Source organism: Tripterygium wilfordii, chromosome 9, assembly GCF_013401445.1.
Source record: "Tripterygium wilfordii isolate XIE 37 chromosome 9, ASM1340144v1, whole genome shotgun sequence".
Classification (NCBI taxonomy): Eukaryota; Viridiplantae; Streptophyta; class Magnoliopsida; order Celastrales; family Celastraceae; genus Tripterygium; species Tripterygium wilfordii.
Genome location: NC_052240.1, coordinates 12,454,795 through 12,478,900, shown reverse-complemented (window position 1 = coordinate 12,478,900; position 24,106 = coordinate 12,454,795). Strand labels below are relative to the sequence as shown.

Here is a 24,106-nt window from a genome sequence, read left to right as displayed (position 1 = left end):
AGATTATGGATGGAAGCATATGCAATCGTGAAAATTCAATCGAAAATTAATGAGGGAAAAAACATTAATCCAATTAAATTAAGAAAAAACAAAATCAGACGGATAATATATTACGTTCAATCTCTATCTCCAAGTCTAACTTTTCAACCAAAGAGTCATCCACGGTTATTTTGTCGATTTTACCCATTCCAGTGAGCAACCCAATAACATCTGCATTAACATTTGTGATAGATAGTCATAGCCAATAGCGAAACAAAGACAAATGACAGAGATAATAGAGTAGGGACAATGAAAACCTGTCAAATATGTGTGGTTGTTTAGCCGTTTGATTATCTCATCTTGATTTTGAAAATGAAATTTGTAGTGTTCAATGGGAGCACCGTCATATCCCAATAGCTCTTTGAAGGAAGGAATGGGCAAAAAATTAATTGATACGTCTCCCGTTACAAGCTTGTATGCATTATCACTATCAACAACTCTGAAATTTCTAATCACGTGGATATGTCCCTCTTCGATTTTATTGCGAAACATTTCGACCTGACGCTTGTGAATTTTTCCATGGATTTGTGTTCTCTGCATAGTCAAAGTTATAAATCAATGCATCAAAAAAAGGGTTTTAGGTTTAATAAAATAAACCCAAAATCATGTTGCATAAATAAACAATAGCAATACGTTGGCTTCAAAAGATGTGTTATGAATTTAACGATAAAATAGAAGAGTCTATCATCACCTTTGCATCCAAGAGAAAGCATATCCAAACTCAGGAGGTCATTGTTATTTCGGACGTTCTTAGAATTCCATAGCCGGCTGATGCGGGCAATCACCTCCCAATTCATCCTTGAACCATCAATTTTTTTCAGTATATCAGACATAATGATACGTTGTATGAGAAAGAATTAGTTTAGGTGTTTTGAAAGTTGAAAAGAACACAAAGATTTTATAATTTATATAGGTTAAGCAATCATCACAATTAATAAATATTTTGTATTAAACAAATAGAAATTACCAACCTTAGAGAATTTAATTGTACATTGCCACGATAAAACATCACACTACTTTTGAGAATTAACAGTTACAGGTGAGGTTAGTCTATCAAACATGGCTGTTTAATGTTATAAATGAGTGTGGATATATATGGAATAATGGCTCAATTAATAGATTAAATTATATGGTAGCCGTTAAACAATAAAGTGAGAAAGGAAAACAAAATCAACTTTAATGACACAGATTAATTGATAAATTAAAATAGGAATGAAAGCGTCAACGACAAAATTACTAACAATGTATATAGTTACCGATTGATAAATTAAAATAGGAATGAAAGCGTTAACAACAAAATTACTAACAATGTATATAGTTACCGTTTATAAAAGGTAACCGAATTAATGAATTTTATTAAATTGACAAAAAATTAGGAAAAATAATTAATACATGTTATTTGTGTGTAAATCCGAATTAATATGCATTTTAATCTTTTTCATAATTCACGTGGCAATCATAGAATTTATCTAGAAGCTGATGTGGCTGCACCAAAATCATTCTCTTATTCAGTAATCATACTATGTATATGATTTCCTACCCTTCTATGCACATTCTCTCTAATCTCTTTATCGTCGCAATACTGTCTTCTATGTTGTACATACTTAAACCATCTTAAATTATTTTCTCGATTTATCTTCAACTTGCGTTACTTATATCTTAGATCTAATAAATCCAACGAAGTATTCACAATCCTACTACACGCATTTTTTTGGATATGATCTATTAATAACCCAATATTCAGAACCATACATCATCTCGACTCATATCGCTGACCTACATAGAAATTTCCATTGGTTACATAAAATCTCGGATGCACTCGTCTACTTCATCCACCAGTTTTTAAACACATTAGCTACATCTTCATTGATATATCTTTTAACTTGAAAAATCGCGGCAATATATTTAAAAATGTTACTTTTTATTACTTCTCTTCTATCTAATTCAATTGGTTGTTTGTTCCCTTATTCTATCTATTGTTTATTCATTCCCTTGTATGCTTGTACTAAACTTACATTTCATATATATAGTTTTTTAGTCCTACTAAATTTAACTCTTTTACACTCTAAAACGTGCATCCACGTCACATCTCAGGGTTTGGGTTAACTCTTAAAATGATCTCATTCATTAAAACTATATCTTCCGCAAACAACATGCATTGATGTATTTCACATTAGATATGTCATGTGAGTTAATCCACTATAACATATGGCTGTTCAAAAAAAAAAAATGTCAAACCAAATTGACCGCCAAATAAATCATTTGATCGGTTATTGTCAAATGTATATTTGTGAGAACTGATCGAAAAATCGAAAAAATATGACAAATCCATCAATAATTGACTAAACGGTAGGTTAAGTTTGTGTTAAAAACCGACTGAAACAAACAGTGGACACCCCCATCAACGGGTTTGGGCTTTAAACAGCGATAACCTAGAGGAAGGATCTAAATCTAGCCCACTGACAAAATATTATGGGCCCTTTCTCCATGGTCATAAAGTTGGATCTCAAATTAATATTGGGCTTTGAATTAAAGTCCCCCCAATAATTCTGGGCCAATAGGCCCACTTCTTCTGTTACTCCACGATGTCGTATTGAGTATGCACACTATAATGCGTTTCCAAAACCCTAATCTGAGTCTTCATAACCTCGGCGAGTCGGCTTGAAGCAGCGAGAGAAGCTACAACAGCAGCTCTAATCACCGGCGGAAGAGTTCTCCAACGGTAGCGATGGGTAAGGTTCACGGATCTCTTGCTCGTGCAGGTAAGGTGAGAGGCCAAACTCCGAAGGTGGCCAAACAGGACAAGAAGAAGAAGCCACGCGGCCGCGCTCACAAGCGTATGCAATACAACCGTCGTTTTGTCACCGCCGGTAACATCTCCATCGAATCCTGTTATTTTTTTTTTCATTTTTTATTGCATACGTGATTTTGTAGGGTATTGCGTGTTACTGTTGGTTTTAAAGCTCTTACACATCGTGTTGATTACGTTCTTATGTTCATAGTTTTTCTTCGTCAATGCAAAATATTCTGAATTTATTGGAGGTCAAGAGGCTTCGGATTTGATTTTTATTGACTTATTTTCTTTAGACATAAATACGTAAAAAAATTCTTAAGAAACTAGGGCATGCGGCGAATGATTGAATTGGTATTCTTGGAACTTGTCAATTGTTAGTACAACCCATTTATATTTGCTGGTGCTAGCTTCTCTTATTAGTTGGTTTGCAGTGGTAGGGTTAGGATCTAAACATCTTACAAACTTTGATTTGCATTGATTTACTTTCATTAGAGTCAAATGAGTACTCAGTTGTTCATCAATATAATTTCCAGGAGTAAGCGGTATAGCTTGTAGAATACTCAGTAGGGTTTTGTTCTTATGTCAAAACAAATACCCTTGAACTTCCTATACAGAAGTAGCATGATCAAGCTGTGATGAATTGAGATTTCAGAGCTTATAAATTGGTAGCAACAACTTTCAGGGGTGTTTTGATGGCCTACTAATTTGTTTGTTTTACAGTGGTGGGATTTGGCAAGAAGAGGGGACCCAACTCCTCAGAGAAGTAAAGCTTGAGAGAATGAGGACTTCTGCTGGTGAAGATGCTTTACGCCTTTACCTTTTGTCTTGTCAAAATTTCTCATTACTCAAGTCTTGTAGTGGTTTTAGTAACTTTTATTTTGTTTGAACTATGATGAAGACATTGTCATTTAATTGGCTGGAAATTACATGATTGGATTTGGAATTCAGATATTGAATGCAGAGTTTATTTTTCCTTATTTTGATATGTTACTTGCTGGAACAATTATGTGAGGAAGTCTTTGTGTTTAATTGATGTAGTTTTTGTAATTTTCTGCTGTAGAACATTGCATCTGAATAAGAAGTATTTGCAATCCTCTGTGAACTCCAAACTACCAGTACAGAAACATTACTGGTAAATTTATCATGTATAAAAGTACAAGCAGTATGATCACATGTTTTATTGATGGGAAGATTGTCTATCCCTTGCACTCTCCCCTTCCCACACTACCTCCTCTCTCCCCGTTGTGCCTGTTAAGACTATTGATTCAGCAGAGCAAAGGAAGAGAACAATGAAGCTTCGAAGATTGTGCAACAAATAGATGTGGTGGTTGCGATACGATCTACAAATTATTTTTATGCAAAGCAAACGATTCTCCTTAGCGTGTTTCAAGCAATTGCGGATGGTGTATCCGTTTTTGAACCACTGAAGGAACTGATTTGTGGAGTATTTTTGAAAGTCTTGGTCTGAAGGCTAGTAGGCTACGATAATTTCCAATGCCAACATGTTGAGGAAAACCTATCCCAATGCCAACATTGCAAATGTGTATCTGAACGTGGCCCGGGCCGATGAATGGCTGACAACCTATCCCCGCACTTTAAAAACACTGGGGGATCCCGCATGTGAGAAGCACACATGGCTTAATATACGTAAATCCGATATGTAACATAACACGCCTTCTAATGCAAGGCAACCCCTCCTCTCTTTTCCTCTCAAATTCTGCCTCGGAGGAGATTGCGTCTGAGTGGTTGTTTCCGCTACACATAATTCCTTAGCTTTAAAACCCTAGTCTACCTCCACTTCGATCCCAATCTTTTAATTCCAATTCATCGATTTTACAGGTCCGCAAGTATTACGTTTATGTAATCGTGATGATAGTTTTGGTAGCTCGAAAATCTCAATTTTATCATATTTGTTTCGACGGAGTTTGATTTCTTCGATTAAGGTCTTGATGGTTGACGTTTGTTTACTGACGTAGGGAGTTGCGAGGGTTTTTGAAGCGGAGGATCGACCATGTCAATGTTTAACAAGCTTTTCGGGAAACCTAAGCAGGAAACTAATGTTTTAACTACATTAGACATGTTAAACGGGGTATGATTCTTCCGACTGTTTTTGTTTGCTATGTTAGTTTTAGCAATTTATCTGTTATCTTTTGTTGTATTGTGGGTTTTGCTGGTCGGTTGATTGATGTCAATATCGGTGAAATTAGTATGGGAATTTACTAATTGAGGATGTGAGAAAACAATTGCTTAATTCAATTTCGGGTGGGATGAGATTTTTGTGGACTGCTTAGTAGCATAAGCTATATTCATATACCGGAAAAAGTAAGAACCATAGGGAGGAACTGTGGGGCGTGGGCATAGAAATTGCTTTCCGAACTGAATACAGGAAGGATTTTATTAGGGTAATTTCCTCGAACATCTACTGGCTTGGTTGTATTTCCTTCTAGTACAGTGGAGTCGTATATGGTAATAATATTGTTACATCCCCTGCATCTGATGCTTCGGCTGTGTTGGTGAGTGGTGATCCCTTCTTGGGGCCTTTAGTGAATTTCTATTATCATAACAAGAAAAGAAAATGCATATGAGAATTTTTGTTGAAGAATAACCCATCTGCGTATTTTTCATCTCTTTGCGTGTGTGTGTGTATTATTCCAGTAAGATACCTTAATTGGAAGTTGGGGACGCTCAGCTGATTATTTATACAATGAGTTCTGCACCTGGCTAATCCTGCTACTCCTCCCTTTCCACCACCTGAACTCTAAACTTTTGCTGTTGCGATTTCGCTACTAGGCCTTCAAATTTTTTGCATGGTGCAAACTCTGGACATGCTAGAGAAAAGTGAGAAAGTACTTATGAAAAAAGTTGCTGAAGAGCTTGAGAAGGCCACACAATTTTCCGCATTAAAGGACAGAAGAGGTATGGTGACAGATGGCTCAATGAATTTTGTGTTTATCATTCTATGAATTTATTTCATAAACCATAGACTGACTTGATGTAGTATTATTGTACTTCTCTGTGTCCATCATCTTGTTCACATGAAGCATTCCTTTTGTTCATCTACATAGTCGATTGACTTGTTTTTCTACTCTAGGAAATTCATCTCAAGTCGAGATGCCTATAAATTTTCTTTTACTGTTTAACTTTTTCCCAAAATATTCGAGTGTTCTATTTTTGTTTTCAAATTTCCATTCATATTTTTCAAACTATTGCTGTGTCAATATCTTCTTTTTCCACATAGCCATTTGTTTATGCGAATGCTATAGGCATCACCGCATCAGAATAAGACACAGTCAACCCTCCCTCTTGTGCTGTTACTGAAAAAAAGATGAACCTTTTCTTTTGCTCTATGCTGATATGTGGGTTGCATCCCTGGTATTTTTGCCCCTCTTTTTTTGAACAATGAGTACAATCAAGCATAATTTGTCCTTTTTATCTTAGGTTGGAATTCCACTGTAACATTGTAACGGTAAGTTCGTTTCTGCAGGGGCTTTGCGGTGTTTGAAGAGGAAAAAATTATATGAACAACGAATAGAACAACTTGGAAATTCTCAATTGCGCATTCATGACCAGGTTAGCTTTGGAAATGTCATAATCATAAAGTTTCTTCTTTGTTACAAGATTCTTATGATATGAATATGATTTGATGTATGGATCTCATGATACCTAAATTGCTGTGATGGCAATCAATTTTACAGATGATAATGTTAGAAGGTGCAAAGGCTACAACCGACACTGAGTGCATTGATAACTGGCGCAGCAGCAATGAAGGCAATGCAGAAAGCAATGTATGTAGCAACTGTACTTCATTTCATCCGCTGTTTTATTTTTAGGCCTTATTGTTGCATCTATGTCCTCATTCCTCCTTTTTGACTAGCTTGTGGTAAAATGTTTGAAGTATTGCCACTTTCACAATACGTAACTTAAAGCTATTTGGGAAATTTGGAAGGGGCATTTGAAGGCTTATAGTGCATGTTGCTTCTCCTGAGTAGATGATGTAACTTCACTATAGGATTGTATTTCTGCAATCTTATGCTAATGTTGATTGTGCATTGAGTTACCCTCTCTTTAACTGACAAACATATTTTCTGAAAGTATTGGTCTGAGAGAGTAGTTTTCCAGTGTTGCTTATGTAGAAAACCTTGTGGGTTGTTTTACAGGAATATAGATGATGTGGACAAGACCATGGATCAGATTAAAGAGCAAAGTGACAACATGAAACAGATTCAAGAAGCATTGGCAACTCCATTCGGTGCCACAGCTAATTTTGACGAGGTAATTGTTTCTATTTCTGCATATTAAATAATCTTGGAGGGACTAGTTGTCTGCAAAAAGGGTACTGCCAAGGAAGATGGACTAGCTGCGTTACAGGCTTGGATGGAGAGCTAACCAGATTCCCCACTCTTCCTTGTGTCTGCAACACTAATCACGGAAAATTTTGTCTAAATTTTAACCCTGTATATATTTTCTTGCAACCCAGTCCTAGGCCTAGTAAGCACTTCAATGTCTTTTTTCCACCCTTGTAAAAATTGAGATGATGTCAGAGAAGCGATGATGAACATGATGTGGGCTGCAAAGATTAATTATTTCTCACAGCTTCTGTGAAGGAGTCTGCATCCTATAGACTGTACTGTAAGTCTTATTAAGTGATAAAATTTTCTAACATGGAACTTGCACTGTGGAACAATTAGAGTGCATTTATTGGAAGAGTAATATTTTACTTGTATAATGTATAATGTTTAACCATGTAAACCCTGATGGATTATTCCACTACCTCCAAATATCTTATAAATTGCAGGGTGTTGACGTGGAGAGTTGAACTTGGATCCCTTGGTTATATAATGATTCAAGCGAACTTGGTCACCCTGAATTCTTTCTATATGCTTACAAAGTTCGCATAAAAAAAATAGTGTGGGTTTAATTCATTAGTTGCATATTGATTTTGTTTTAAAAAATATATATATAAGCTGATTCAATTTCTTTGAATGACCAAACAATTCAAAAGCCAGGTTATGAATTGGGTTTTGGAAGGCCGGACTCCGGAACCGAACCAAGATACGGGTTGGGTAAACCCGCTCCGGTGAGGATAACAAACAAGAGTCAAGAAGTGGAAGCCACGTGGAGAGTCCGTGACTTGAACGACGTAAAGAAAGGGAAACCAGCTTCCCCCGCTGTTCGATATCCATCTAACACAACACGCCTAAGCAAATTCCGATGCAATAACATCTCTCTTTCTCCCCCTCTCTGACATAATTTCACATATTCCTATTGAGAGCCCTAACAATCTACCTACCACTTTGATCCCAATCTCTCCGATCTAATTCATCCATTTTACTGGTCCTAACATGAATTTCAATTCGATCATATTTATTTGCGTCGATCTTTATTTCTTGGATTGAGGTCTTGATGGTTTTATGGCGTTGACGTTTAATTTCTGACGCAGGGAATCGCAAGGGTTTTCAAAGCGGAGGATCGACCATGTCTATGTTTAACAGGCTTTTCGGGAAACCTAAGCAGGAAACTAATGCTTTAACTACTTTAGACAAGTTAAATGAGGTATGATGCGGATGACTGTCTTGTTTTACTTTGTTAGTTGCGGCGATTTATCTGTTATCTTTTGGGTTGTTATGTGCGTTTGGTAATCCTTTTATTGATGTCAACTGGGAGAAGTTAGTTTGGGGATTTAGAATGAGAGAAAACAATTGCTTATTTCAATTTTTTTGTGTGGATCACAAAAGCTAAAGTCATACCCTGGTGAAAGCAAGAACTATGGGGAGGAAATGTGGGCATGGGAATTCCTTTGCCAATTGTTAAAAACATAACGTTTTTCAAGTTTTGGTGAATTTGGGTAAGGTTGGCTTGATTCTATTTCCTTATTGTTTAGTGGAGTTGTAGAGTGTGATCGAATTGTTATTCTGATGCTTGGGCTGTATGTTGGTGACACCTCCTTGGAGCCTTTAATGAATTTGGGTGTATCTTTCAATTAAAAAAGAAAGAAACACTTTGCAACGACAAAGGTAAACAACTCTCGTGCACAAGGCTTGGATGGGGTCGGATGCAATATGTACGCAAACCTTATCCCCACATAATATGTGCAGGGGCTATTTCTAGGAATTGAACTTGTAGAGGTTACACCACCCCTGTACACCGATAATTATTAGAAACTTTATTAGAATGTCCAATTCAAGTGGCATTCTGATTTCTATTACTTGAATTAATTTTAAAACTAAGTATGCAGAGATTATAAATGAATGCCTAATGATGACTTGAAAACCTTAGTAATCACATCCCCAAGGTATACATAGGATATGTGTGAAATTTGTCAGGATAAGCATTGTGGTGGATGATTTTAACAACATTTCGAGTTTAGTAATTGTTTTTAGATATCAATGGATGAAAATGAAAGATCAATCTTGTATGTCAATTTTTTCTTCACAGCACCTTTTGAGGATAACCAATCAAGCTGTCAAGGTTATAAAACATTTATACTTGGCCTCATCTCTATTGTTATCATTCCAATTGGTTTGATTTGTGATTTGTTAACTTTTGAGCTAGAATGCTTGTCAATGTCCTGATGAAGTTCCCCTTGGGATCTTTTTTTTTTTTTTAACTTTTATTACCTGTACCCTTATTTTTTTAGGTTTATGAAATGCTTCATTGTCTCTTTTTCTCTCTCTCTTCCCACTCCCTCTGTGCTAATGTCTGTGTGTGTTATTCCTATAAGATTGTTAAATTGGGAGTTAGGGCTGCTCAATTGATCATTGATACAATGAGTTCTGTACCTTGCTAATCATACTACTAATGCCTTCCCCCACCCAAACTTTAAAGTTTAAACTATTGCTTTTGCTATTTTGCTACTAAGCCTTAAAATTTTGAATGGTACAGACACTGGAAATGCTAGAGAAGAAGGAGAAAGTACTTCTGAAAAAAGCTGCTGCAGAGGTTGAAAAGGCCAGAGATTTTACCAGATTGAAGAACAAAAGGGGTATGCTTACAGATTGCACATGGAATTTTGTTTTAAGTATTCTTACAGATTTTTTTTTGGTGTTGGTCATCTTGGTTACATGAACATTCTTTTTGTTGTTCTATGCACTCAATTGACTCTTTCTTTTCCTTCAGTGATTTCATTTCAACTTTTCAAGTGTAGATCACTATATTTATATATTTTTAATATGCCTTCTAAAATATTTGAGGGGCATTTTTTTTTCCCTCCAATTAGGCTGTGAACCTTTTCTTTTGCTCTGTGATGATCTGTGGGTTGCATATCTGGTGTAACTTCTATCTCTCCTGAACAATGAACGTGTTTTGAGTATAACTGCCCAACTCTCTTTTACAATGTTAACAATGAGATTGTCTCATGCAGCGGCTATACAGTGTTTGAAGAGGAAGAGGTTATATGAGCAGCAAATAGAACAGCTTGGAAATTTCCAACTGCGCATTCATGACCAGGTTAGCGTTGAATATGGCATAATCGTATTCTTTCCTCTTCGTTTCACAAAGTTTATGAGATTGGATGCGTGGAATGATGCCTAAATTGATATGTCTTGGCAATTGATTTTAGATGATAATGTTAGAAGGTGCAAAGGCTACGACTGAGACTGTGGATGCATTGAGAACTGGAGCTTCTGCAATGAAGGCAATGCAGAAAGCAACGTATGCAGCAATTTTTCTTCATTTCAGCTGCTGTTCTGTTTTTAGGCCTTAAGAATTCATTGGTGCTCCTATGTGATTCCTCTTTGTTTGACTAGCTTATGGTGAAAACATTTGGAATTTGTCTTTTAGTTTGGAAGGTTATTAGTATATAGTACATTTTGCTTCTCCTGAGTAGATGATGTAACTTCAATATATAGGATTGTATATCTGCAATTTGATGGTAATGTTCATTGTGCGTTTAGTTGCTGTGTTGCTTTAATCGAGAAACATTTTTCGTGAACATATTTTTTGATGTGTTTTTTTTAAAATTTTTTTAGTTCAAGTGTTGCTTATAGGTAAAACTGGTGGATTGTTTTACAGGAATATAGATGATGTGGACAAGACCATGGATGAGATCAACGAGCAAACCGAGAACATGAAACAGATTCAAGAAGCATTGTCAACTCCAATTGGTGCTGCAGCTGATTTTGACGAGGTTATTGTTCTCCTTGTGCTTATAAGACTACTTATAGGGTTCACTGATGTTTGCAGTACTTGCACCTTGTTGAGCATCATAATGAATTTGTTAAGAAATCTAAACATAATTGTTTCAGGATGAACTGGAAGCAGAACTTGAGGAACTTGAAGGTGCTGAATTGGAGGAACAGCTTCTTCAGCCAGCGACAACAGCTCCTGCGGCTCCAGTGCAAGTCCCAGCAGGCCGTCAGCCAGCCCGTCCTGCTCCACAAAAGCGTACAGCTGAGGAGGATGAACTTGCTGCCTTACAGGCTGAGATGGCACTCTAGACAGGTTCCCTCATCTTTTTCATGTTCTGATTTCCCTTTTTAGCAATGATGAAGGTACATATTTACATGCTGACTAACTTTTAGTTCCCATGTTTAAAGCCTATTGAATTACGTTAACAAAATCAGCTTTCTAATGCAATTTCTTCCATGCAGGATGCAAAAATTGTTCAAAAGTCGGCCTTATTGTATTATTGTGGGACTCCTTTCACAGATCCAGATTTCTGTGTGCAGTAAGTGGTGAACGCACAATGTATATAGAGATTGCATAAACAAATTTCCGCACAAAACTTGTGTCCTGTGATTTGGAGCTTTAAATTAAGATTGTGATCTTCTTTTTTTGTTTTAGACATTGCTTCAAAAACACTGAAAACATCTTTCAATGTTTAATCTTATGAAATGTCACCAAGTTAATATTGTTTTAACAATCTGAGTCATGCATCCAGTTAATGTTATGTCCTTGTATTGTATTGAAGCTATGTTATTATTTGTAGTATATAATTATTTCCCGCATTGCTCTGGAGCTAGTGTTGGATTGGTTGGGAAATCTGTCTGTTGCACTCCTGTTGGCTTTTATTATTTGTAGCAGTATAATTATTTCAAGTTATGTATTTTTTTTTCCCTTTTGTTCTTCCAATACCCATTGTTTGTGATGCCAAATTTTGTACCATGATTAAAGCTTCATCTCAACCTCCTTTAGTATAACACCATAACCATATATTAAAGAATCTCAAATTTATTGGGCAGAAGTTAAGTAATCCATAAACTCGACATTTCATGAACAGATAATTACAATCAAGCACTCAAATAGTCATTGCAGGTTCACTGTAGAATTTTCAAGCAAGTTCTGGCTTATCGCACGACAGATAGAAACAAGAAATTGATGCAAATCCTTAATTCCAATTAAATGTCTTAATTAAGCAACCCTTCATGATGTTTTGTCCATCAGCTGTATAGGGGTCAGGATGTTCGCCTTGCTTGTCTCAACAATACACCCGTTCATGACCATTTCTTCCAACATGAAGTGTGCCTTCTCTAGATGGAACATAATGTCAAGCTCACACTGCAACAGACGAGAAAAAGGAAAGCCAAGTAAACTCTCATTAAAAAGACAAGAACATGAACCTCAAAATGCTACTTTATCAGCATAGGCAAGCAATTTGTTGTTCTCCTAAGAAAACTTACCACATTACCGAAGTGTCGGTCCATGGTTTCCACTAACAGATGTATGAATTCAAGAATCGCAAGCTCATTCTGTGACATCAAAGGAAAAAGAAACAAATATAAAAAATTTTAAATAGTAATATCAACACAAAGTTAGCTGGAGTCGAGTAACAAGCTGAAATACAAACACAACAAACATAACGCATATCAAGGGTTTCAATCAGATAATTCAGTGTAATAGATGAACATCTAGTCCATGCTCACGGACAATACATGCGGACAATACTTGGAAGACCCATTCTTTTCTAGTAAACAGAGAATATTCAACGCACCTTCTATGGAAGATAATGCCCTATGCCCCAATATGCAAATACTTGTTTGTTGTCAATAGCAAACAACTAAAAAAGCTCAAGTGCCTTTCTTTTCACCAACACAGTTATCTATATTGGCAATAACTACTATACATCAACCAATGAGCAGAAACGCGGGAACTTACTTCATCGTTGTCGACTCCAACCAAGAAAAAGAGTGAGGCATAGCGTCTGTACACGATTTTGTAGTTGCGGTGCTCAACAAATGAACACTGTTGTCACAAGGGGAAAACAGGATCAACACGAAACATGAGGACTGATACGGACTAAAAAGTAATTCCAGCAACCCAAAAAAATGCTCAGGAACACCACAGGTTTGCAGAGAAGGGCACATACAGAATCCAAGTAATTGCTCATTATAGGAATCAAATAACAATCATGTCAACCCAAATTTTACCAGTATAGCAGGTGAGCAGCTCAAGCAAGCATATAAATGGGGAACAAACACCCCAAACATTGCAATGTGCTTTGGAATCAAAGGTAACGGGTTGATTCGACTACATTGACATCTCTATACTGTATGAGGGATTGATCTAAATCATTCCTGGTATTTCCAAATCAGTAAAGGCATCAGCTCGAAGAAATTGATTGATTTCTAAATCTAAATCTAAATCTAAATCAATTCTTAATTGGCGAATCCACTGAATTGGGATCTAAGAGTACCGAATTATACCAAAATCAATTCAAAATAAATAATTTCCAGAGGATACAGAGGGTTTAGGATTAAATCTAACACAAACAAACGAAGCTGAAATAAACAAAAACAGTACGAGAAAGAGAGACACGAACACCTGTTGTTCGTTACGGGCGAGGCATTTGCGAACAATTTCACCCTCAAGAGCACGACGTTCTTCGAGGGTGAGCCATTCGTAGTACTGGGCAAGACGAGTCTGCCCTTGCTTGTTCACCATCAATATGAATCTGATCCCCATCTCCCTTCTTCCTCTTTCTCTCGCGCTCTCTGCGCAAGGACGACCTTTTCGTTGAGAACGTCGACTGACCCAATTTTGTTACCCGATTAGGACCCGCATCAATTACCAGGCCCAAAATTTATGGGCTGACTATTTAGCCCATTACCATTGGGCTTGACAGTGGGTATTACCCACCAGACTATTCTTTTGGGCCCAGCTTTGGTCTTACAGCTAGGGCCTTTTTTAACCGCTACCCAATACGCCGGTGATTAACGGAGTAACCCTCTTCAGCGAGTCTCCCCCACAACAGCCGCTAAAAAGAAAGTTCGAGACCGTGCAGCAACAATCGACCGCCATGTACAGGACCTCCGCTTCTCGCCTTCGGGCTCTCAAGGTTAGTATCGTCGTCTCCAGTGATCTTAACTTCGTCCCGTACTCATTGGATCCCGTTGCCAAGTATCAGATATACTTGTTTTGATAGAAATTATTGTGTCTGTGAAATCCTAGGTTACGCGTTCTATTAGCTGTTGGATCTGATCATAGTTCAATTGCAGAAAAAATATGTTCATTGGATATGCTAGGTTTTCGTTTGTTGCTAGCATTATGTTATGAGAATATTGATGCAACTTGGCGCTTATATCGCAAAGACAGTGATGCACGACATGGTCGTAATATAATGGAACTGATTGGGTTAATTATATTTGTTTGCGTCTTGCTGGAAAACGAGAAATATAAACACGAAGTGTTCACTTGTTTCGTATTAGACTATAGTAATGAATTTTGATAATTTTTGGAATGTGAAGTTTTGGCTTTAACTATGAAATTTTTTCTAGGAATTTTGGATTTGGAATTTTGTTTCAGCTAGATAGATGGGCAATCAAATATTCATTTGGGTATAACACATTTTTGAAAATGGGTAATATTTGAGAGGAGGTAGCAGTAGTGCTTGTACAAGGTATCTTCATGATGTTCACTTGACATGGTGTGATTAGCTGAGTCTTGCCGCTTCTTTTTTATTTTTATTTTATATATATAATTGTATCTGGAATTTCTGTTTATATGGAAATGCAATATTTCTGAAATCAAACTGGTTTAGGGTCGCATGTGGAACAGAGCACCTGCAAGATTTGCAAGTTCAAGCGCCATTGCCGCGAAGTCATCCTCTTCTGGTGGTTTCTTTAGTTGGCTGACTGGGGAGCAGTCCAAGTCCTTGCCGCCTCTAAATTTCCCTCTTGCAGGTGTTGGCCACCCACCTGCATTGCCTGATTATGTTGAACCAAGCGAAATCAAAATCACAACTCTTCAAAACGGTGTCAAAATTGTCTCAGAAACTTCATCGGTATGTGTGTATCGTTTAAGGAATCATGGAAGTCACGTAAGGATTAAAGTTTTAGATTATTGAGAAGTTACTGTTTGATTGTGTTGCCCATCAGAATCCTGTAGCATCAATTGGGTTATATGTCGACTGTGGTTCAATCTATGAATCACCAGACACTTTTGGTGCTACACATCTTCTGGAGCGCATGGCCTTCAATAGCACAAGAAATCGAAGCCACCTCCGAGTTGTGCGGGAAGTAGAGGCAATTGGTGGACACGTATCAGCCTCGGGATCAAGGGAGCAGATGGGATATACCTATGATGCTCTGAAGTCTTATGTACCTGAAATGGTAGAGGTGCTGGTGGACTCTGTCATAAACCCTGCTTTCCTGGATTGGGAGGTCAATGAACAGGTATATTTCCATGATTTTTGCATACATCAGCTAATGTTCTCTTGCAAAATAACTTTGGCTACACAGAAGTGACACTCTATTTATGCAGCTTCATAAAATAAAAAATGAAATCAGCGAAGCTTCCAACAATCCACCCTGCTTGCTTTTGGAGGCAATTCACTCTGCTGGGTATTGTGGTGCATTGGCAAATCCTCTTTTAGCCCCGGAATCTGCAATACATAGATTGAATAGTAATATTTTGGAGAAGTTTGTTGCTGTGAGTCTGAGAAATTTTTTTCTATGAGTTTGATATCTATTCCATGTTATTATCTTATCATTTTATCTCTCTCTCTCTCTCCTTTTTTTTTTTTTTGTTTACCAAATTTGGCTAATCTTTCCGTATCTTAGACTATGCTATGTTATGAAAATTTTAGGAAAATTATACTGCTTCTCGGATGGTTCTTGCTGCATCTGGTGTTGAGCATGGGGAACTGTTATCAGTTGCTGAACCACTTTTGTCTGACCTACCAAGTATGCCTCGTCCTGAAGAGCCGAAATCTGTGTATGTTGGAGGCGATTATCGTTGTCAAGCTGACGCAGGGGTATGCATCATAACTCATAAGGATTTGAAAGACCTTATCTTTCTTGCCATTCATCCAAGCCTTTTAAATGTCATATTGCCTTGCAGGGAAAAACGCATTTCTCTCTTGCATTTGAATTGCCTGGTGGTTGGCATGAGGAGAAGGATGCTATGACTCTGTCTGTGCTTCAGGTTTACATATTTGAACTTCCATATCAAGTCCTGAATGACTTTTTTTGGTCTGTCTAGAATGATACTGCTGTCTGGGTCTTTTACCTAGTTCGTTCCTTCTATTTGTACAATATTATGTCAATGGAATTTTGTACTAATATACTGTTATTTATTATTTTGAAATTTATTTTATTAATATGATCAATGTTTTTTCCTCCTTTTTTTATTTTATTTTTATTTTTTATAAACTATGTCCTACATATTAAGTAGCGTTAAAATTATATAACTTATATGCATATAGACTGAAATAAATAAAGAAAAAGTATCCGAAATTTGGGATATCTAAATCTGAAAGATTTTCCTTCTGTCATTCTTATTGGATACCACCTTGAAAGGCCGTAATGAAATGTGATTATAATGCAGATGCTAATGGGAGGAGGTGGATCATTCTCCACTGGTGGCCCTGGAAAAGGGATGTACTCAAGGCTATGTAAGTTCTACTATACGCGATCTCGGTTTGATTATAATTTGTGAGTAATGTTAGAAAATGGGAATGGATGCACAAATGCTTTTATGTGCTTAGGCAATGCTGCTACGCTGCCTGCCATTTGTTGTAGCTACTTGTTTGTATGTTTCCATATGTGATTCTCTATTTTCTGTAATACCTACACTTTTTGTCTTTTACTTTTTTATTTGCTTTTACCATGCGGAGAAGCAACTTTTTTCCATTGATATAATCATCTCACATTCTTCAACTTGGTTTTACCCTGATATGATCTGCAGATCGTCGTGTCTTGAATCGGTTTCCTGAGGTTGAGTCTTTTTCAGCATTCAGTAACATCTACAATCATTCTGGCATATTCGGTATCCAAGCTACTACTGTAAGTCATCAATTAGAAAGTTCAGTTATCTCAGTAGACAACCTGTCCCTGTCGAAAGAAGTATTTATGATATTAAACTGCAAAGTAGCCTAAAATGGGGTTTGTAACAACTTCTCGTCAATTGCTCTTTCTATATGTTCGTTCTATGCTATCATCTTAAGTTTGTTGATGTCTGAGCAGAAAGGGAAACCCATTCTTCACTTGGGGGGTGGAGGGTGGTGGTGTGCAAAGGGACCCTAGACTAAAATACTAAATATGAGGAAATGGTAAAATCCAATTTAAATCTGAGTAGTGGAAACATTGTGTCCTATTATGCAGGACCGTAGGATAAGATGAACACTAAAGGAATTTTGCCATACCGGAAGGAATCAATTAGCCTAAATGGCATGTGAATATAGGAACTATCCCCTTTCCTCATAATCATGCAAGAATTCCACATGGTGTGCCAGTTTTTTATCACCTTTGTTTTTAAAGACTTAAATTTAGGATGTTCTTTCACCTTGAAAATTTGGAATTCTTGGGTAATATGATTACTATGATTGTTATTCAGCCCCTCGAGTCAAAGCTACAACCCAATTTGTTAGATCCTAGCTTATTGAAGAGATCTAATTTTAATTATATTTTGAGCATTCAAAAAAGAAATATTATGGCATTGTTATCTATAAGTGCACGTTTCTGTCCATTCTACTGGAAGCACTTCTCCTTCAGCTAGGTCTTTCATTGATTCTGTATAGTGTTAAAATGGTATTTCATAATTTTCATAGAAAAAAGAGAAGCATTTGTTGAATACATAGCAATTTTGGATAGATGAAGTTACATTATTTTTTCACTTGGAAAGCAGGTAAGATCTCTTACTTGGAGATCATGTTATTTCTAGGTTCAATTTATAAATTGGATGCACAATCATTGACTCTTAATGAAGAATCCCAAGCCTACATCTCTTTGTTTTATTCCCTCCAGTTGCTTTGACCAGATAAATTTCTTGATATTCATTTTTCCAAAAGTCAACCAGGCCTTGAGTTGTGTTTTTAATGAAAAGAGGATTCATGCTAGTGATTGGCGGAAAGAACTCTAGAAACCTTGATGATGGATGCTTCTTTTAAATGGAAGAGAGTTTGAAACCTCAATGATGGATGTCTACATCACAGATCAATGGTTTGATCCAATCAGAAAGCCATTTGGATAGATAGCATGCAAATTGGCCATGTAAGGACAAGTTTCCATAAAAACTTGCTTCAAGTGGAAGCATGTTGAGAAGTTGAATCTTGGTCAGTCCATGATAAAAGCGGTTCAATGCAATTGTTATTTCTAGAATTCTGAACAAGGGAACTGCAATTGATCCAACACCTCTAAAAAAAGAGAATTAAACTCTTAAAGTCTTGTATTGCTTGATTTAAGATGGGAAATAAGCCGTTTAGCTTGGATGGATGACCTCTTTTCATGGAGAGGCATCTATCAGTTGTGCCTTTCCCAATTGAGGATTCTTGTGATATTTGTGCTGCTTACTGCCATTGCAGACCGACAAATCTTTAATTGTTTGATTGGCATTGGCAATATTGGGCAGTATATGGATGCATGCCCACATTGTTTTCTCTCTGTTTTGAAATGTAGATTTAATTGCTTTTCTTTTGCAAGCCAGTGTTGGCTGTCTTTGGTGTTGGAATTAAGTGCGTTAACTTTTTTAAGAGGGTTATTCTCACTGCAAGAACAAATTTGTTATAATTTATATATTTAAATCTTAGATATTCAGTTCACTCACGACGCTTGATGTTTGGGTTAAGTGATGGGATGAATGTGTGTGGGAGTTTTGAAGTTGGATTTGATGGTTTTGGGAGAGGGGTCTTTCGTTGTTGTGGTGGTTGGTCATTTAGCAGCAAATTCTTATCTTTGTGGATTAAATGTATATGGATGGTTTGGTGTGTGTGATAATCCAAGAAGAAGATGAGAGGCATATGAGGGTAATAATGACAGCTGTAGAGGCATCCCCTAGAGGCAGTGCAAGAAGATGCAAGGGCTGGTAAAGGGTAGCGGCTGCTTTCATTTTATCCAAAATTGTATTAATCTGTGCCCCATCCCCAACACCCAACCCGCCTCCCAAAGAAAGAAAGAAAAAGTCCGGCTCAGCATTCTTGTGCCTATTAATGCTAGAGTTTCGCAATGTTTTAGGCCTCTGATGGTTTGCAAATTATGGATGTATTTTTAGGCATATGAGGCATTAATGTGGCTATATGTCTTCAATGTTCTTGTTCTTCAATGTCAGTGTTTTCTGCATATTGTTTTTATCCTGTAATTTCTGCATGATTGTGCTCCTGTTGAAGTTATTCACTCTTCTGGTCTCAGGGTTCAGATTTAGTATCAAATGCCATTGATTTAGCAGCTCAAGAGCTCATATCCGTTGCAACACCAGGAGAAGGTTGTGTGCAATTCTTGCTATCGTGGTAGTTATGTTATTCTGGATGCAGCTTGTTGGACTGTAACTTTCTTAACTCTCTGCAGTTGGCCATCAAGAGCTGGATCGTGCCAAACAGTCGACCAAGTCTACCATTTTAATGAATTTGGAATCCAGAGTATGTGACATCTTCTTTCTTTCCTGATCGCAGATGTGAATCCAAGCCCAACTGAAAGATAACCATTCTCTATTACGGTTCTCTTAATTCTTATTTGCTTAAATATGAGGTGTTTTTTTTTTTTTTTTTTGCAGATGGTTGCTTCAGAAGATATAGGTAGGCAGGTTTTGACGTATGGCACGAGGTATGATCTGAGTCACGACTCTGTTTCTCTGGTGCCATAAGGGCTTCAGATTATGATGATTCCATATTTCCATTGGCAAAGCCCTTGATAAATATATGTTTTCTTCTCCTTGCAATTCGCATGATCTATATATTATTTTCTGTGTTGTTAGGTAGTCTCTTAGTGGTAGAGTTGGTGCAACCTAGAGGCAAAAGAAATAATGCAGTAATTTTTGCATAAACTTTATCAAAGTTGTGCCGTTTTAATAATATTAAAGTTGTGTAGAGCAAGTTGACCAAAATAAGTGTTGACTGAGAAGCTTCTTCAACACGGGTCCTCCTTTTACATGAGCCCTAGTTACTATAGTTTCTCACCAAATCACTGAGCGGAGGTACCAAAGGAACTCAGAGATGGTTCTCTCTTTCTATGACGATGGAGGAAAAGCTCTTAAACGATGGGGATGATGAGTCTTTCTATCGGTCTACGCACCACTGGCTCTTCCACTGTAACTTCCTTAGTTCATCCGCTGTTGTGGCTTATGCCCTCTTGCTCCAGCTGTAGACTACTCACCCTCTCCTCACCCGCATTTGCCGCAGCCTCTTACTCGATTGGAATCGTTTGACTCGTCGATTTGTGCGATTCACAAACTGAATCGTAGATTCCTTTTGCAATGCGATTCAAATGACGATTCGTCTCGTTTTCGTTCAAAGTCGAATCAAATTGCGATTCATGCCATTCTAACAACCTTACCTAGAGGTCACAAGTTCGATTCTTGGAAACGTCCTCTCCATATATTATGTGGGGTAAGGTCTATGTAAATGTTGTCTATGTACATGATGTCTGTCCCGACCCTGCGTATTGTGGGAGCTTTGTGCACGGGAATTATTTACCTAGGTAGTCTCTTAGTCATTATAACAGGGGTATATCGAGATTCGAGACCAAATACTAAAATATTACCCTTTTTCTTACTTCTTAGCCATGATAAACAGGGTATATGCAGACGAAATGATAAATCTAGCTGTGGCCAGCAGTATGTGTTATTTTTCTCCGTCAGTGGAATGAACTGAAATGAATATATAATGTAAGTTGTTTTTTTTTTGGGCCGTAGGGTGATCTTTTTCCTGGTCAAACACCTTTAATATAGGGACATAATTACCAAATACCACAGAATAACTGCGCTCCTTCCTTGGCATGTCTTTGATGCTTATTAGTTATTACTTAACTGGGAATGAGAATCACCTAGTTTTGGTAAGTTTTCATGGCGTGTTCACCTGCGGAGTTGATCATGCCCTACCTATTCCATTGTCCATTATTTATTTATTTATTATTATGAGTACTGATGTGGTTGGAGTTTCTGGGAGCTGCTGATTAGTGCAAAACAGTGTTTTAAAACCCTACCGGGGCTACAACCTGAAAAAAGTCCCGGGGGTCGTCAGTTGGACTGGTGAGATCATTGCAGGAAGAATGGGAGAAAGATGAGCACATGTATGTATATTCAGAGACATAACAAAATCAGTTTTAGATATCCTCCTCCTTCGATGATTACAATCACTCCACTCAAAATCCTCAATGTCTCCACCACTTCTTATGGTCTTTTTCTTTCTCATACTATCTGCTTCAAACTCTGCATCCTGACGCTCTCCATCAAGTCCGCTCCTCCATTCATCAAAAAAAAAAATTTAGTTGTGATTCTCTGTTTGTGTTGTGCATCTGATGACACTCAAAGTGTGGAGCATGGTCTCAGAGTTCCAACTTTCCAAGATGCAAGAAGGCATCACGGTTTTGAGGGCTTCAATTTCAGTCTTTTCAGACGATGATGGGGATATGATTTGACACTCAACTTAGGGTTTCAGAGTTCAAACCTTCAATGTGGGGGGTAAGTTAGAGTAAGAGAGACGATTTTAGTTTTAGGCTTTGACTTTTAAGTTTTAAGTTTTTTTTTAATCAATGAAAACTGGAAAAAAAAAGTTTTGTCTAAGATCTAAGACCTGGCCAGTCCATTAAAACCCAACAGGGTCATTTTGGGTTGCCGCAGACCAGCGGTTTGGAAGGACCAAAATGATTTATCCATAATCGCCATTTACAGTCCAACCAGCCAGCTTAGATTTTAAAAATCTGGTGCAAAACTTGATTTTCTAGTCCATATTAATGTGGGAGATACATTTTTTTGGGTTTTGACATTTGCTAAATTAGCAACTTATGCTTTGTTTCATAACGTTCTAAGTCCTTCCATGTTTGTAATATCTCAGGTTAGTGTAATGCGGTATATTTTACATTTATTTATGCAAATGTTTTCTATTTCAGGAAACCAATTGAGCATTTCCTCAAGGCTGTGGACGAAGTTTCGCTGAAGGATATCACTTCAATATCCCAAAAGCTACTCTCCTCCCCTCTCACTATGGCATCTTATGGAGATGGTATTTGTCTTGGCTTTTTAAGAATACTCCTTTGTCATATCATGTTTTAAGTTTTAACTATAAAGAATAAGATTTTCTCTGATGATATTCATTTTCTATTGTGTGTTCTGCAGTTATCAACATTCCAACCTATGATTCAGTCAGCAGCAAGTTCAAGTCAAAATGAAATCTCTTTTTTGATTCCAATTGGCCATGCACCTGACAAGTAACTGATATTGTGGTGCATCTGCAAACCTTCAAAGCTCTCATATTCCAATTTCAGATGAAAATAAGAGACTTGGATGTTCCATTATTATCAATAAATTGATGGTCCCTGAGGAGCCGGTTTTCGAAATGCCTCATAATTTCTGCTCGCTGTTCTGGTTGATTTGGATATCCCCTGTTTGATGTTGTATTCAATTATTTTAATACTTTGAAAAGTTGATGAGCTTCTGTGGTCGATTCGTTCATTAAATACCGAGCATTTAACAGCTTTCGTTGGTACGTTGTTGGACCAAAGCTTTTTGTGGTATATTTATCACCCATCTGGAGCACGCAAGCTTGTGGCCCAGAGTTGTAGGGGTAAAACCTTGTAAGTTCAATTCCTGAAGACATCATATCTGTCTTTGATTCTGTCCATTGTAGATTTTTGTGCACGAGAGTTGTTTACCTCTTTTTTATTTATACATCATCATTCATCCATCTAGTGTTTGTGTTGAGAACAATTTGAAGTGGCTGGAGCATTCTCAGTCTTTTGAACTGATAAATTTGCTAATAATGATTATTCAATAGCTTGTGAGATATTTTTCTTCATTTTTGTTGGTCACTTGGAAAGGGTCTGGATTTAATGAGACCTTTCTGCCAAATTTCTCAACAAGGAAAGTTAATTTATAGCAGTTGGTGGAAATTATATGCATATGATTTCTTGTCCTCGCGGGGGTTTTGACTGGGCATTTGCTCCATGGTCTATCTGCAGCAGGTGTTGAAGTTTAAGATTAGTTTAAAGATTGACTTGCGGTGGTTTAACCTGGAATGGGTGGGCTTTTTCTTGTTTTGGTATCTGGTCTTGATACTTAAACCCTCTTCTGATGTGTTTTAAGTCACTGATGCTTACGAGCCCTAATTTTGCTAGTGTTGCATTCAGTATCCTTCTTTAATTTCTTCTTAACGAGTGGTTTGAAAAACGAAGGAGCAACGAGAGTATGGCATAGGTTACTTTAGTGCTGTAGCACCTGGTACTCGAACATTGGCTCGAGATATTTTCTCTATCCCTTATTATAGAAAAAAAGTACTAGCATTTTTTGACGCTTAAGAAATAACCTTGAGAGCGTAATGAAGCTTTGGTGAACGAGGAAGATGCTTGAGACTTCAATTTATGATCGTTATTTCATAAGAGGATCTGTGTGTAATCAATGACTCTCTCACATTTCACATTATATGGGTCAAAAATCATTGATTCGAAATATTTGAGCATAAGTTGAAAGGCCCAATGAGGCCTATGGTTAGATTGACCCAAATATCCATCCGAAGATATGACTGGCCGAAGACCCATGGTTAGAATGGGTGTAAGACTGGGCATCTAAGGCCCAAGGCTTTAGATGCCAAATGAGTCCTAGATTGGGCAGCGAGCCCAATTATAGCCCAACGAAGAAGCCCGTCCGTACTGTCAACACTTGCTGATCACGTCATCTAGAACACTATAAATAGAGGAAGACCCCTTCTCATTTACTCTGTCAACTACCTGATATCTCTCTTTCTCTCAAAGCCATTTACTTCTCTCATTTAAATATCTCCCATCATTGATTGACTTGACCGTCGGAGCTTGTTCAGCCGAAACCACACATGTGTCCAAGCTTGACGGTTGACCATCGTTTGATCTTACAGGATTGTTATAGGCCTTATCCGATGATTACAAGTTGATTGTAGAT

At 37.3% G+C, this 24,106-nt stretch overlaps 4 protein-coding genes and 1 pseudogene across 5 annotated transcripts; 4 read left to right on the top strand and 1 right to left on the bottom strand.

Moving 5' to 3' along the window:
* Positions 1-2,664: 2,664 nt before the first annotated feature.
* LOC120005211 (40S ribosomal protein S30) lies at positions 2,665-3,802 on the top strand. The gene is made up of 2 exons (XM_038854722.1): positions 2,665-2,909; positions 3,554-3,802. Exons 1-2 carry the CDS (start codon positions 2,768-2,770, stop codon positions 3,598-3,600), a joined length of 189 nt encoding a protein of 62 aa, XP_038710650.1. The 5' UTR covers positions 2,665-2,767; the 3' UTR covers positions 3,601-3,802.
* Positions 3,803-4,494: 692 nt separating this feature from the next.
* LOC120006112 lies at positions 4,495-7,166 on the top strand (annotated as a pseudogene).
* Positions 7,167-7,967: 801 nt separating this feature from the next.
* On the top strand, positions 7,968-11,785 carry LOC120006109 (vacuolar protein sorting-associated protein 32 homolog 2). Its single transcript, XM_038856006.1, has 8 exons — positions 7,968-8,167; positions 8,274-8,386; positions 9,716-9,815; positions 10,194-10,279; positions 10,392-10,483; positions 10,844-10,958; positions 11,077-11,272; positions 11,422-11,785. The coding sequence occupies exons 2-7, from the start codon at positions 8,309-8,311 to the stop codon at positions 11,266-11,268; spliced, it is 663 nt and encodes a 220-aa protein (XP_038711934.1). The 5' UTR covers positions 7,968-8,167; positions 8,274-8,308; the 3' UTR covers positions 11,269-11,272; positions 11,422-11,785.
* Positions 11,786-11,981: 196 nt separating this feature from the next.
* LOC120006111 (AP-4 complex subunit sigma) lies at positions 11,982-13,781 on the bottom strand. The gene is made up of 4 exons (XM_038856007.1): positions 13,592-13,781; positions 12,926-13,012; positions 12,451-12,519; positions 11,982-12,328 (listed from the first exon to the last, which is right to left on the bottom strand). The coding sequence occupies exons 1-4, from the start codon at positions 13,730-13,732 to the stop codon at positions 12,194-12,196; spliced, it is 432 nt and encodes a 143-aa protein (XP_038711935.1). The 5' UTR covers positions 13,733-13,781; the 3' UTR covers positions 11,982-12,193.
* A 179-nt stretch (positions 13,782-13,960) lies between these two features.
* Positions 13,961-22,979, top strand: LOC120005728 (mitochondrial-processing peptidase subunit alpha-like). Of its 2 annotated transcripts, none has more exons than XM_038855521.1 (13): positions 13,961-14,088; positions 14,805-15,050; positions 15,145-15,441; positions 15,530-15,697; positions 15,855-16,022; positions 16,109-16,192; positions 16,595-16,661; positions 16,955-17,052; positions 19,393-19,465; positions 19,549-19,619; positions 19,754-19,803; positions 22,087-22,199; positions 22,313-22,979. In XM_038855521.1, exons 2-13 carry the CDS (start codon positions 14,814-14,816, stop codon positions 22,363-22,365), a joined length of 1,479 nt encoding a protein of 492 aa, XP_038711449.1. In that variant the 5' UTR covers positions 13,961-14,088; positions 14,805-14,813; the 3' UTR covers positions 22,366-22,979. The 2 variants fall into 2 exon arrangements, with proteins under 2 accessions (XP_038711449.1, XP_038711448.1); XM_038855520.1 differs by having other exon boundaries at positions 13,986-14,105; positions 14,808-15,050.
* Positions 22,980-24,106: the final 1,127 nt, after the last annotated feature.

Bases quoted from the DNA above. Each gene is read 5' to 3' on its own strand.
- LOC120006109 (XM_038856006.1), top strand. From the start codon at position 8,309: ATGTCTATGTTTAACAGGCTTTTCGGGAAACCTAAGCAGGAAACTAAT. The intron at 10,280-10,391 runs GTTAGCGTTGAA...AATTGATTTTAG, and splicing joins AACTGCGCATTCATGACCAG to ATGATAATGTTAGAAGGTGC. The intron at 10,959-11,076 runs GTTATTGTTCTC...TAATTGTTTCAG, and splicing joins CTGCAGCTGATTTTGACGAG to GATGAACTGGAAGCAGAACT.
- LOC120005728 (XM_038855520.1), top strand. From the start codon at position 14,067: ATGTACAGGACCTCCGCTTCTCGCCTTCGGGCTCTCAAG. The intron at 14,106-14,807 runs GTTAGTATCGTC...AAACTGGTTTAG, and splicing joins CTCGCCTTCGGGCTCTCAAG to GGTCGCATGTGGAACAGAGC. The intron at 16,023-16,108 runs GTATGCATCATA...ATTGCCTTGCAG, and splicing joins GTTGTCAAGCTGACGCAGGG to GGAAAAACGCATTTCTCTCT.
- LOC120006111 (XM_038856007.1), bottom strand. From the start codon at position 13,732: ATGGGGATCAGATTCATATTGATGGTGAACAAGCAAGGGCAGACTCGT. The intron at 12,520-12,925 runs GTAAGTTCCCGC...TTGATGTCACAG, and splicing joins TTGGAGTCGACAACGATGAA to AATGAGCTTGCGATTCTTGA. The intron at 12,329-12,450 runs GTAAGTTTTCTT...CGTCTGTTGCAG, and splicing joins ACCGACACTTCGGTAATGTG to TGTGAGCTTGACATTATGTT.
- LOC120005211 (XM_038854722.1), top strand. From the start codon at position 2,768: ATGGGTAAGGTTCACGGATCTCTTGCTCGTGCAGGTAAGGTGAGAGGC. The intron at 2,910-3,553 runs GTAACATCTCCA...TTTGTTTTACAG, and splicing joins CCGTCGTTTTGTCACCGCCG to TGGTGGGATTTGGCAAGAAG.